The sequence below is a fragment of the Populus euphratica genome, unplaced genomic scaffold (assembly GCF_000495115.2).
Source record: "Populus euphratica unplaced genomic scaffold, PopEup_1.0 scaffold590.1, whole genome shotgun sequence".
NCBI classification, from domain to species: domain Eukaryota; kingdom Viridiplantae; phylum Streptophyta; class Magnoliopsida; order Malpighiales; family Salicaceae; genus Populus; species Populus euphratica.
The window spans coordinates 40,627-54,728 of record NW_011500118.1 but is presented as its reverse complement, the minus strand read 5'-3'; the positions used below and the strand labels follow the sequence as shown (position 1 = coordinate 54,728).

Genomic DNA, 14,102 nt, shown 5'->3' with positions numbered 1-14,102 from the left:
ATTCTTTTTTAAATTAATTTTTTTATATATTTTTTAAATATTCTTTTTTTAAATTAATTTTTTTATATATTTTAGATTATTTTAATATGTAAATATTAAAAATAATTTTAAAAAATAAAAATTTTTATTTAAATTATATTTTAATACAAAAATATTTTTAAAAATAACAACTATTGCCTACCTCACGAATAAAAAATCATAATTAATTCTATTTTTTATCAGAAGGTGATTTGTTGGCTGGAAAATGGAATATGCCAAGGTTACTGTTATGACCACTCCCTTTTCTCTCTCTTGCCCAAGCTGCCCTTTATCACTGTTTCAAACTGCCCGAACTGCCCCTTGTTGAACACTTTCCCTCTTTCTCAAGCGTCTCTCTCAAACCTCCTTTTGACTAAAAATTCACAACTGGGCATCACTGATTTCACTGAAAATCCCTTTGTTTTTTCAATTCTTGATGGCTTAGATGATATTAAGCCAGTACCTTTGAAATGGGTTTTCTCTGTTGTGTTTAGTTTTTCAACTCTTTGATTGTGTCTTTTATTTATATTTATGAAGATGAAGATGGGTTTGAGTCCAGATTCTGTGAAGGTAAAGAATTCTAATGAGAAATCAAAGAGCAAGAAAAATAAGAAAAATGATAAGGATGAGGAGGATATGGGATGTTGGTTTAAACTCAGGTTGCTGGGAAGCTGCATGCCTTCAAGATCAAAAGTTGATAGCTCTTTAAGTGGCATCTCAACTCATTATGGTAAAAGTCTCTCTCTGTTTCTCTGAGTGTTTTTCTTTAATTTTTGATCATCTGATATTTTTATGCAGAACCATATGTCTATAGGCTTGTGGGGATATTGTTCCTGATATTTTTTTTAATGTTTTGGTGATTTGTTTCATGGAAAATCAAGTAAACATAAGGCACAAGTTCTTGTTAGGACTTCTGAATATGTTGTTACGTTTACTGGTTTCGGTGATTGAGAGTATAAGAAGAAAAGGGAGTTGAAAACCGTTCCTGAATTTTGATCCTTTTAGGTAGAACTGTTAATTAAAGTCCCCGTTCAGATTGATGGACCCTTTTTGAAGATTGTCATCTCATGATAATTTTGGAGTGGCATGTTGTTTCTTAACAAACAGGTCTATCATGATCATTTGCTATATTATCCATACATTGATAAACATGATAGCAACTAGTTTGTCTACTACTTCTTCATTGAACTTGATTAGAATTCAGTAATTTGTCATTTTTCCAATTAAATCTCTTGAGAAATGTTGTTAATAAGTTGCTACATATAAATATTAAGAGGCAGATGCTACTGGATTTGAATATTAGCAAGTAATTTCCCGTTGCTTTGGTTTTCAGCGCAAAGTAAATCTACAAATGATAAGAACAAAGACCAGCCAGTTGTTCCAGCAATGTCTTCCACTACCACAACTAGCAATACAGAGAGTGCATCCTCATTTCCAACATTTAGTGAGGAATTGAAGCTTGCTTCTCAGCTCCGAAAATTTACATTTAATGACCTTAAGTTAGCAACTAGAAACTTTAGACCTGAGAGTCTTCTTGGGGAGGGTGGGTTTGGGTGTGTCTTCAAAGGTTGGATCGAGGAGAACGGAACTGCTCCTGTGAAACCTGGCACTGGGCTTACTGTTGCAGTGAAAACCCTCAACCATGATGGCCTTCAGGGTCATAAGGAGTGGCTTGTATGATCTCTTTCTATTGGTCACTTCCATCTTGATCTTTTAAATGCTAGATGATTTTTGTTCTTAGAAAAATAAATATGCTACATGATTCTTTTACTTTATATTATTAGTCATGTTTTCCACAATATTTCAGGCTGAAGTTAGTTTTCTTGGGAATCTTCTCCATAAAAACTTGGTAAAATTGGTTGGTTACTGCATTGAAGATGATCAAAGGTTGCTGGTGTATGAGTTCATGCCTAGAGGAAGTTTGGAGAATCACCTCTTCAGAAGTATGAAAGCTATAGCCTAGAATTTTCCTTATTTATCTCAGATACGCTTATCAAATTTTCCTGTGGAAAAACTAGTATATATTAACATAATGTTCCATGTGCATAAAACCAGTAATTATTTGTGTTTACACACTTCATCACATGATACACTATTTAACAGGATATTTGACAGATTAGAAACTAAACATGTTCAAGAAGAATCATTGCTCTATCTCTGCCTTTTTTCAAAGAGATAATTCACTTATGATATGTCTATTTTACCACAGAAAAGAGCAAGATCTCTGATGTGTATAAATCAGATCACACTCTTGAAGTCTGTGTAGAAAGTGTCAAGGTTCTTGATTTGTACATGATGAGCTTTCCTAATACTAGCCCCATAAGTCTCAGAGCCTTAAAATTCTACCAATAGTATTTTTTAGAACTTTGGAGATTAGCATTGTTTAGATGTGCATCAGTCCACTTGAAGGTGATAACTATTGGGTCATCACTTGCATGGGTTAGGAGAGAAGTGTTTCTGTATATTGACCTTCCAGTTTAGTAATATTGTCCTCTGTGACATTGCCTAAACAACAACAACAACAACAACTCTGTAGCATTCTTTATTGCTGTCTATGCAGGTAGATCGATGCCTTGTTTGGTAAAAGTTGATTCAACTTTAATCTTGAATTGTGGGAGTCTGCTGTTGGAAACTTATTAGATAGCGTCAACATTATGAAGAATGACCTAGAGATATATCATGTAGAAATAGGTTTTAGAAGGTGATTTTGAATGTTTGAGGAGTTTATAGGGGGCCTTCATTGATTTTTCCATTTACTTAACAGCGTGTAACCTTTTTGTTCTTGTAAGTATAAAACAGCCAGAAGCAGTTATTACTCATCTAACCACTTCCAAATTCTTCCAATCAAAAACCTGTTTCAGATGTTACCGTTCCTTCATAAAATGATTTTATAGGTCCCTAAATCAACACAATCTCTTTCCACATATGCTTGTTTTGTTTGAGATATCATCTGCAATCGATGCTTACTTTTTCTCTGGTAACAACCACGTTATGTGCAGAAGGGTCCTTGCCTCTTCCTTGGTCTATCAGGATGAAAATTGCTCTTGGAGCTGCGCAAGGTCTTGCTTTCCTTCATGAGGAGGCTGACAGACCAGTAATATATCGTGATTTTAAAACATCTAATATATTATTAGACGCGGTATGTGGCTTAATATATGCATGTATTAGAAATTACTTCACTAATCATTTCCTCTTTTCAGTCCCTCTCTGATTTTGATACAAAACAATACTGTTTTAGGACTACAATTCCAAACTTTCTGATTTTGGACTTGCCAAGGATGCTCCTGATGGAGGCAAAACTCATGTGTCTACCAGAGTTATGGGAACCTATGGCTATGCTGCCCCAGAATATGTGATGACTGGTGAGTGGACTTTAATTCCTTTCCCTCTACGTGTTATGTTATGTGTAGATGTATGGATACCTTTGGATGAACGATAGGAATTGCCTGTTAGTTGTTGAATTTCCTTGCAATGGATAAGGAGGCAGTCAGTCAATCATGTTAAAAATTGAATGTTCTAAATTGTCCGAGGTAAGGATTTAAACTGCTGCATTTAGTGTTTGCCTATATGAATGAGACTCGGTTAGGACATGCTTATTGGTGCAAATGAACAGAACAATCGGCGCAACTTTCAGGCCTGGCTATATATATATATATATATAAGAAGGATTAAATGCAATTCATTTTCAGCCTCAGGAAATTGGAATCAAAGATGACCTTATATCTGTTTGGCTTCATTCTACTGCTATAATTTTCTGAACACCACCATACGCAAGTATATGGGTGAAAAGAAAATCATGTTCCATGGCATTGTGTGATACATGTGGGTTTGAAGATGCCACAAATCTTATATCAGTGAGAGGGTAGAGGGGAGAATGGAGATCTTTCTATGAAAGATAACTCACTGCAATTTCGTGGACTTCAGAGCATGACTGTAGTGGTCCTCACCTTGTCTGCTACCACCCAATCTTGCTAGTCTGCCATGGCATCGTCACTATTGAAAAGTGCAAAACTAGTAGTAGTCTTTTGTGTTTTTGGCTTGAACCCAATGATTAAAACAGCCATCTTCTAGTCTTCAGTCATCTAGACTTGAAAGCTTGTCAAGAAAGGTAGAATTTGAGATGGTATTTGGATTAAGTTTCCAATTGAGTTTGAACTCTTGTATTGCTGTATTTCATGACAAAATAAGATCAGACACCCTAGTATCAAATAGGACCAGATCATTTGTATCTACTGACTGTAATGCCAGATCATACAAAACCTGTTCTTCTGTGTCATGGATGCTATCTCTGAACTAATTTTCATGACTGGCAACTTCCTGTATTTTGCTGGAGTCTTGCTTTTTAATCATTATCCATCCTCGTCCCCTGTGTTTATTTAATCTTAGACGTTTTAAAAGGCATGAAGATAATGAGAGATTTATATATGTTCATAAAATTGTTTCCTTTGTTTGAAAAGCTGTGTAAGTAATTCATCATGTTCTAATTTTAGCTATGCTAGTGTTATGATATCCCACATGTCATGTTTTGGAGGACCATATGATTTATGTCATATCCAACTATCTTGGTCAGCAGAAATCTGTGCAATTCTATTTACTTGTGTCTTTGAGCCACTGCTGTTTGTAGAAATCGTGGCAGTGCTGCTTTTGATAAAATGATGTTGTGCCAATCTAATGTTTGCCACTTTGGTCTAGGACATTTGACTTCAAAGAGCGATGTCTACAGCTTTGGAGTAGTTTTACTTGAAATGCTCACTGGCCGAAGATCCATGGACAAAAACCGACCAAATGGGGAGCACAACCTTGTGGAATGGGCAAGGCCACATTTTGGGGACAAGAGAAGGTTCTACCGCATATTAGACCCTCGCCTTGAAGGCCATTTCTCAATCAAAGGAGCTCAGAAAGCTATTCAATTGGCTGCCCAGTGTCTTAGCCGTGACCCCAGATCCAGGCCCCGGATGAGTGAAGTTGTTGAAGCACTGAAGCCTTTACCAAACTTAAAGGATATGGCTAGCTCTTCGTACTACTTCCAAACTATGCAAGCAGATCGTAACAAATCAAGCATGAATGCTAAAAATGGCATTAGAACAAATGCAGGATTTATAACAAGGAACGGACAAGCACTGAGGAGCTTAAGTGATGTGCGTGCATCTCCATATAACCAGCCTCGGCAGTCACCAAAACCTAGAGGGAAAAACTCATAGCACTATAGTTGCGTTTATATTATATCTGGATTCAGCTTTTTGGCAGTAGCTTCAGCAGTTTGAAATAGCACTGAGGTTTGTTCCATCATTAGTCTGAGAAGTGACGTATGGTCATTTGTTATTCATCCACCATGTTCAATCAGTAAAATGATGGAACTGGCCTCCTGCTTTATGTGGTGGCTTGTGATTGGTAATCATCGAAATGCATCTATTTTCTGTTCTTACCTCTCTAATGCATCGTTTCTTGAGTAGGAAATAATACACTGGACACTGGAAAGATACTGAAATCAAGTGGGGATGTAGAGGGAGGTGGGGTTATGAACAGATGTTAGTAAGCTTGATTGTAAATTGAAGAGAAAGGAAGTGTGAGGCAAGCTTATATAGCTATTTAATTTTGATTCTCCTCGTCATCGTCATCGTCGTCATCATGTGTCCAATCTTTAATTGCCTTTTTCATCCTATTCTGAACTTGCTTTGATGCAAATGGTTTTCTTTATCGAACTTGATGGAAAATGGAAATTCAAATGCATCTTGAAGAGGGAAGAGCAAGGCAACACGCGTGCACACACTCTTCCAACGAAAAGCATTCATCTTGGTGCTGAGGCCGCAACCGTGGAGGTTTGGGGGGGATTTTGCATCCATCGAGGCCGAGGCCGGCGCTATTTTCAAGAGCCTAGCTAGTGAATTCAGACACTGGCACCATTTTTAAGAGTCTGATTAATGAATCCTGACAGTTCGATCAGAGCGCAAGGATAACATCAAGTTAGGTGGTTGAAGGATGTTCATGCTAGTAGATGATCGCAACCACCTATAAACAGTGTAATCGGTTCAATCAACACTGAAAAAGATGTCCACCCATAAACAGGTACATTATTTAAAACAATTATAATATGGAATTTTAGAGTGGGGAAATGCACACACAGCACAAGACTCTGATTGGTTGCTACCAAGGTTGTCAACAGACATGCCGTCATTCATAATTTATTTGTGGGATGCAAGCCAGCTGGGGACAATCTTGGAGGAGCACGATGACTATTTCATTATTCATCCAGCACTCCTCTCTCAAATCTACCACAAACCAAAAAGGAAGGAAAAAAAAGTGGGGGCTGTTTCTGGTTGTAAGCAAAATGGACATTAAAGCTGTCCAGTGAAAGGTTTTAGAGCAACATCAACATTAAAATATTTTAAAATATATTTATTTAAAATAAAAAATAAATTATTTTTAAATTTTTTCAGAAACATTTTTCACTGAATTGCCAAACCTCCTGTTGGCGGTGGAAGAAAGCTGGTTCGGGCTATAAATCAATTTAAATTTTAAACTTGAAAAAAAAAATTAAAATACTCATATATAATATATCAAAAACATCAATATTATAATTTTTCTTTTTAATTTCTATTTCTTTCTCTTCAAAATCCCTAATATCTATTCCTAGATTGCTAATCGAATGAAACTAAACAATAGAAGAAGTGCATGTTACTGGTCTTAGGGTTCTAGCATTTGTTAAGTTACAAGATTTGTGCACAAACGGATCATGAAATTAGGTTTTGAACATAATCTCTTCGTGTGAGAGAGAGATGAGAAAAATGACTATCTTCCTCCATTTGAAACAAGAGCATCTAGAGCAAGCTTTTTTGTTCATTTTTCTAAACGAGTCTTCATTTTCTTCGTTGTTTTATGTTCTTCCCCCCCCCCCATATTTTTACAAGATATGTATTTGCATACCTGGTTGTAAAAATGCTAAAACGAGAGGACTTGGGGGCGGTGCCGGCTGATGAAGCAGAATCCACCAGCATTTCTGCCTGCTATAGCAGTTGCTTTCTCATTTAAGTGAATAGCTACCATGCCGGGATGACAAATGCTGTCTATTCCATAAATTTATAATCTTGAAATAATTTGATTGTATATATAGATATATGTCATTGTAAGATATAAAACATTGTCATTAAATGTAGAATGGTCTGTTGGGTTAACTCAACATTATTTGATTTGATTGATTAGATAAAATAAAAAATTAAAATATAAATAAAAATCTAGTAAAATCTAGTTGATTAACAGGGTTGATCTATGAGCTAAACATCCTCGTAAAACTTCTTTTATATATATATATATATATATATATATATTTAGTTAGTTATTAATTAAATATTGGAAGAATATTTTTTTTAATATGACATTTAAAATTTTTTAGTATATATATTTTATATTTACAAAAAAAAAATTATTTTTTAACTTGAAATTTAAATTTTTTTAATATACATACGCTGGGCTAATAAAAAAAATATTTTTTTAATATAGGACAAATTTTTTTTTTGTTTGGATACTTTTTTATTTGAATATTTTAATTTAAAAAGATAACATATTAATATAATATTTTTTTAATGTGAGATAAAAAATATTTTAAAATAATTTTTAAAATTTTATTATTTATAATATATATAATCTATATTTACATATATTATTTTTTTTTAATTTTTTATATGAAATATTAAAATTTCATATATTTTTTAAATTTTTTTTTGATTAATTTATAACTCGAATCCGACTCAACTCTTCAATTAAGTTTAAATAACTATGATATAAGAAGTTGTAAAATTATTTATAATTTCTAGAAGAAGCAAAGTAAAATAAAAATAAAAAGAGAAAATATAATCACGTAAATAATTTAATATATTTTTTTTTTATATATCAACTTGAAGATATAAAGGGTTATAAACCTATAATTGTAATTTCAAAAACAAGAAAAAAACAAAGCCGCAAACTATAGGAAACTGATTGTAATTAACCGTAAATTTATTTATATCATTTTAATCTTTTTATTACAATCCAATTATTATGAATATTCTAGACTTCCCCTCTCATAGAGCAATTAGTACAAGATTACAAATTGAAATCCTGTCGATGCATGCTCCAATACTTGGTACACAGGGAATAAAAAACATAGTAAAACTGAGGCAAGCAATAACAACAACCAAGAAGGTTAATCATCTTAATTAATCCTCGTTAAAAAGGATCAATCATACGATTAACTGATACTGTTAATCGTCTGCCATTTTGATTGAAGGGTCTTGATAAGATCATCCAGAGCTTTAACAGAAGATCCCTTGTCTTCTCCTTCATCTCTCACTGATGCCCTTAACTGTTCTTTAATCACCATTGCCTTGCTCCTCATATCACCTCCCTTCCCTTTCTTGTCCATCACCAACTCTATCACTTTCTTCACCTCCTTCCAATCTATGCTACTCTGCAGTCCTCTTGTCAGCTCCACACTCACACCCATCTCCTCTACCAGCATTTTGGAATTATAGGCCTGTTCAGCAGCCAAAGGCCATCCTATAATTGGCACAGCTTGGCTCAAGCTTTCCAACACTGAATTCCACCCACAGTGGCTTAGGAATGCTCTTGTGGACTTGTGTGACAAAATCTCCAATTGGGGCGCCCAGTTCCTCACCAACAAACCTTGTTTTCTTTTCTCCATTCTTTCTTCAAATCCTTCTGGTAAGTATTCTGCTCTAAATTCACTTTTTGGTTCAAAACCAACAGGAGGCCTGATGACCCAGATGAAAGGTTTCGCACTCTCTTCCAAGCCAATAGCTAACTCCATCATCTGGGAGGGACTTATGCTGTTTTGAGAACCAAAAGAAATATAGAGCACCGAAGCTGGACTGTGCGATTCAAGCCATTCCATGCATTTCTCAATAGAAATCTCTAGTTTTTTACCAGCACGTCTTGTGCTTATACCTGATGCAGCTACAGATGATGAAGAACAATCATTCTTGAGCACAACTGGTGGCAGAAGAGGCCCTATAGCCCAGACCGGAAGTTTGACAAAGTTCCTCAACCATTCCAATCCTGCAGGCTCAAATTCCTCAGCTGTATTGCACAACCACCCAAAAGATTGCATTGAAAGTGAGATCTGTGACTGAAAAAACTTAGACCAAGAGTCAGTGCCATCAGCATTTCTTAAGAAATGATGCAACTGATTGATGTGAAAGCGACAGCTATCAGGAAATCCCGGCAAATGAAACTCATCAGAATCACCTCTAACTCGATGAGGAAGATTGAGCCAAATAGATGAGTAAGCCAAGGTTCCATAAGCACCACCTGTAGAGAAAGTGACATTCACAGTCCCCAGACTGCTCGCAACTTCAGTTGCCCATCCAAGGAAAACATCTGATATTATACAAAGTGGGGGGTGACCTTGTTTAGCTGCAATATCAGATACAAGGCTGTGAAATGGTTTCCTAAGACTTAGTGATGCAGAGAAAAGTTTGCCAATCGAATCCAGAGACAAGTTCTCGGAGTTTTCAGTGTTTGGAGGCAAGCCACTATCAGTACTGCAAAAAGGTAGCTCAAGGAAGTGGATATGGTCATTTTCTGGTTCATCGGATGAGGAGTTGAAGGTGGAAGAAAGGTACTGGATGTTAAGAGGGGTGCTTGCAATGGATATTTTGAAACCAGTTGCTTGATGGATTTGTCTTGCAAGAGCAAGAAAAGGTATGAGATGGCCATGCGCCATAAACGGGAGCATCACTATCTGTTCAATAGATTTAGACGCCATTAAATTATTTTGTCGAGGTTTGTGCTCAAACTGAATTTGGCTCAAGAACTGGATCTATACTGAGATGGGAGAAGAGTGCCGGCCTCCTTACAACGGACCGTCGAAGGAAAGTAGTTTCTTATTTATTCAGGCATGGAGGTGCCACGTGGGATCTCATATTGGTGGGAACGACGAAAATTCCCCGACATATAGAGATAATGTCGTAAAGACAATGCATCGGTACTGCACACACTTGATCCCCGTTTTGGATCCTTTACTTTCAATCCAAGCCTTCCTCCAACACTGTATAAAATATCTGTCCAGAATTATTATTATAATTATTTTTTAAAGTATTTTTATATTAAAATATATTAACATAATATTTTTTATTTTTTAAATTATTTTAAAAATTAATACATTAAAACAATAAAAATAAATATAAAAATTAATTTTAAAAAATTGAAATTTTTTAAAATAGAAATCAGCCCGCATTTCTAAACAAGCAGAAAAACACATTACCCATTATTTTCAATAAACCCATTAAAAATCAGGTTTCATATTTGAAAGTTTAGTAGTTGATATTTTATAAAATATGTTTTTATATGTAAATAAATTAAAATGATATTTTTTTTTATTTTTAATTAATATATAAAATTAATCTAAAAATATTAAAAAATTAATTTAAAATAAAAATAATAAAATAATTTTAAATTTTAAAATATAAAAATATTCTTATAACACAAAAACAATTAAACTGAAACAATTCTCAAAACACTTTACCTCCTTTTACCCTAGCCCCTTGGCTTATTCATAATTCTATATCTAGATTTTAAACCTTTTTTCAATCAAAAGTGTGTTTGACTACATTTAAAAAGTATCCCGTTCAAGTAACTGCATGTCAAATCATTCATCCAGGCTAAGGATGGAATTAAGAAGCCCCTAGGTTTTTTATTATTATTATAACTATAAACACTCGAATTAATTTATATATATTTTAACTAATTTTTTAAAATTTTAAAATTAATAATTAAATAAATCTTCAATAATTCTAAAATTTATATATTTAACTTAATAATTTCTAAAAAATAAATTTAAAATCTAACCAATTAAATTATTTCTCTTCAAATTAAAAGTTTATGTGTCTTAAATAATTTCTTGAGTGATTAGATTAGTCTTTAATGATTTTAAAATTTATGAAATTCAAGTTGGTAATCTTAAAAAATTAAATTTAAAATTTTATTAATTAAATTATAATCTTTAAATATAAAAGTCACTAATTTTTCTAATTTTAGGTCACATGGGGTTAATAATTTGAAGGAGAAAAAAATAAAACAAGAGTAGGATTTAAAAATAAAGTTTTAAAGGTATAACAAGCAGTAAAGAATGAAATGTGAAAGGAGACTTAATCAAAATTAAGGATAAAATAGATATTAATATAAATCAAAATATTAAATTTAAAAAATTTAAATTATATAATTTTTTAAACTAATGTTGTACTTGTGGTCCAAAATAAGAAGTGTAATAGCATGAAAAAGAGAGTAAATTAATATTAGATTTAAAAAGAAGGACAAAAAAAATCAAAATTCCCTTCTCAAAATTCCTTCACTCCCCCCTTGCAAGGTTAACATTTTACCTATTTCTAAGGTTTAAAGTTACCAAAATTTTTCCCTCCCTCACAAATTGAGCACAACAATGTTAAAAGTTATTTGTAATTTTTTCTCTCCTTTAACCTATACCAAACACCTTTCACTATATTTGTCAAGCTAATGTGTCTTTATCTTATTTTTATATTATTTGCTTTCTATTTATGAATTGCATTCTTCTTTTATATGTTATGTGTAAAAGTTCAAAATAACATTATAAAAATGGTATGAATTAAGTCTTAATTGAAGATCGAATGTTTTAAAAATTAATCCTTATAATTCTTAAAAATGTGGCAATAAATATCATATATGAAAGGAAAAAATTAAATGAGACAAAAATCAAGACACACACATCAATTTTATAATGGCTCGAGCAATCACCAACTCCACTTCTTAAACTACCATTCAAATATTTACTATAAAAATCTTCTTAATAGATAAAACTTTGCTGATATACTAATTTTTTTAAAGTATCAAAATTAGAAAACTTTTCACTTACAGTCTCTTTTAGATTAGGTAGTTAGAAAGCATAAACATGTAATTAATCTTTTTCAAATATCAAAATTAAAAAACCTTTCACTCACAATCTTATGGGTAGTTCAATTATCATTTAAGCTTTTATAATTATTTTTTTTTCACAAAGGTTTTTCTCACCTTATAATAAGGACAATATCATAATATATCAAACTCAAGTTTTTACATAATATAATACAATCCAAGAATGTGAAAGAGAAGATTGATGCTAATAAAGTTTAAAAATATGAGAAAATTATGAAATAATAAATACTTTTAGATTAGATAGTTAGCATAAGTGTTATAAGGTTGCTCACATGAAGTGAAAAGCTAGTAATTATATGTGAAAAATCAACACATGACCATTACACATACTAATTTTGGAGTAGATGTTTTGAACTTTCAAAGTGTTTTTCAATTTTATTAGAAATGGCTATAACTATTTTTGAAAGAAAAAAGTTATCACAAGATTCATGAGTGTAAAATAAATTAATTATTGATTTTAAGGCAAGTTAACTCTTAAATATACTATAAATTCAATACAACTTTCAAATTACAAGTTTACCACTTGGTTAAAAAAGGACAAGAGACTTTTAGTGTGATTAAAGTGCGAGAAATCATTTGACCAAGTTTATGCTATCCATTTAAAAGAATTTTTAGTGATAATACCAAAATATATAATAATACAAATTTTCATGAGGTATTTTTCACTATATATTAATTTCATAAATGAAATTATTTTTTTTTATAGTAAATTTAGCAGTGAAATATTATTTTTATGATGCAAAATTAAATCTTATAAGGACTTGATGATGTGAAATTATACTTAAGTATCTCCAAGTCAAGTTTGCATTCAATAAGTTCATATTGCTTCCATTTGATATAAAAAATTTCCTAAAACATTCAAGCTTTTGACATGCAAGTTAGATTCACTAATGTTTTGTTTTTATCAAAATCATTAATCCACAAGTTAAAACATTCTTAATTGAAGAAGAAATGATTTTTACTAGTTGAACTAAAATATTTTTAATGTAAAAAAGTGCAGGTATTGCTAATATCTTTATTCTTTTATTATGAACTGATATTTTGTTATATACAAAGGTAATCCTTTTCAAATATTATGATAACAACATTTTCGATTAACATGAGTCAACTTGAGATAAAACTTGACTTAAATCATACTTGATAACATTGTTTTTTAAATAAATTTTATTTAATTATATAATGATAAAAAAAGCTATCGGAAAAGCAACCATATAAAACTTAAAACTAAAGATGGGTTCTAAAATAAAAAGCTTGTCAATATTATAAAAATACTATTATACTCTTATTTGAAAACAAATTAAAAATATATCTTATATAATAAAATAATATCTAAAACTTATTCTTAGTTAATTTAAGAATTTAATAAACTAATATATTTATAATATTTTAAATTAATTAATTTTAAAAAATAAATAAAAAAATGCATAAGGCACACATGTCTAGGTAGCCTAACATGCATGGCTCTCTAAAAAGGGTACATACTTGTGGTCCTTCCAAGTCAAGCCCAAACATATGACCTTAATGAGAAACCTAACATCGTATAGGTCTAGAAACCCAAGCCTGTATATGAGTTTTTTATTCTTTCAAAACATGTCATCTATTTTTTTTTTCTCTAAAAATGTAGGTTATAGATTACCTGCTGTCACATCCGGACATCGTGATGACTAAGCAAAATTTTTTATTTTTTTTTTTAAAATATATGACATCTTGTTCTTTAGGGGAAGAAAGATTTATATTCAAGGAGTTGCCACTTAGTATTATGGTTACCAGAAACCTTAATTGGTCAACAAAGATTCTATGATACGAGACTAGTTAGGGAAGTGCTATCATCCTATCAGCATCCTACCTAAGACAGGTTGCTTTGTTGATCTTGTTTTAAATTGTTAAAAGTTTGTTATTTTTTTTATATTTTTTTGTTTTTTCTATAATGTTCCTGACTCTGGTGTTAATGAATATTTATCCATGAATATTTCTAACTCTATCACTGGTAAATATTGCACAAACATATAAAGTGTGATATTCTTCACTCTGGCGCTAGATAATAAGTTCAGAAGATTTGAATTTTTGATTGAAGAATAAATAATTTTTTTATGCCTTTCTCTTTTTGTTTACCTTTTTATGTACTCTTTTTAGACAAGAAGGAA

The 14,102-nt window shown here is 31.9% G+C and overlaps 2 protein-coding genes across 3 annotated transcripts; one reads left to right on the top strand and one right to left on the bottom strand.

Annotated features, from left to right (window-relative positions):
• The first annotated feature begins 336 nt into the window (after positions 1-336).
• Positions 337-5,637, top strand: LOC105109995 (probable receptor-like protein kinase At5g15080). 2 transcript variants are annotated; one of them, XM_011004885.1, is made up of 6 exons: positions 337-748; positions 1,352-1,692; positions 1,826-1,961; positions 3,018-3,157; positions 3,257-3,380; positions 4,711-5,637. In XM_011004885.1, exons 1-6 carry the CDS (start codon positions 550-552, stop codon positions 5,217-5,219), a joined length of 1,449 nt encoding a protein of 482 aa, XP_011003187.1. In that variant the 5' UTR covers positions 337-549; the 3' UTR covers positions 5,220-5,637. The 2 variants fall into 2 exon arrangements, with proteins under 2 accessions (XP_011003187.1, XP_011003188.1); XM_011004886.1 differs by having other exon boundaries at positions 338-748; positions 3,021-3,157.
• A 2,355-nt stretch (positions 5,638-7,992) lies between these two features.
• LOC105109994 (UDP-glycosyltransferase 92A1-like) lies at positions 7,993-9,870 on the bottom strand. Its single transcript, XM_011004884.1, has one exon. The coding sequence runs from the start codon at positions 9,776-9,778 to the stop codon at positions 8,243-8,245; it is 1,536 nt and encodes a 511-aa protein (XP_011003186.1). The 5' UTR covers positions 9,779-9,870; the 3' UTR covers positions 7,993-8,242.
• Between the last annotated feature and the right edge of the window lie 4,232 nt (positions 9,871-14,102).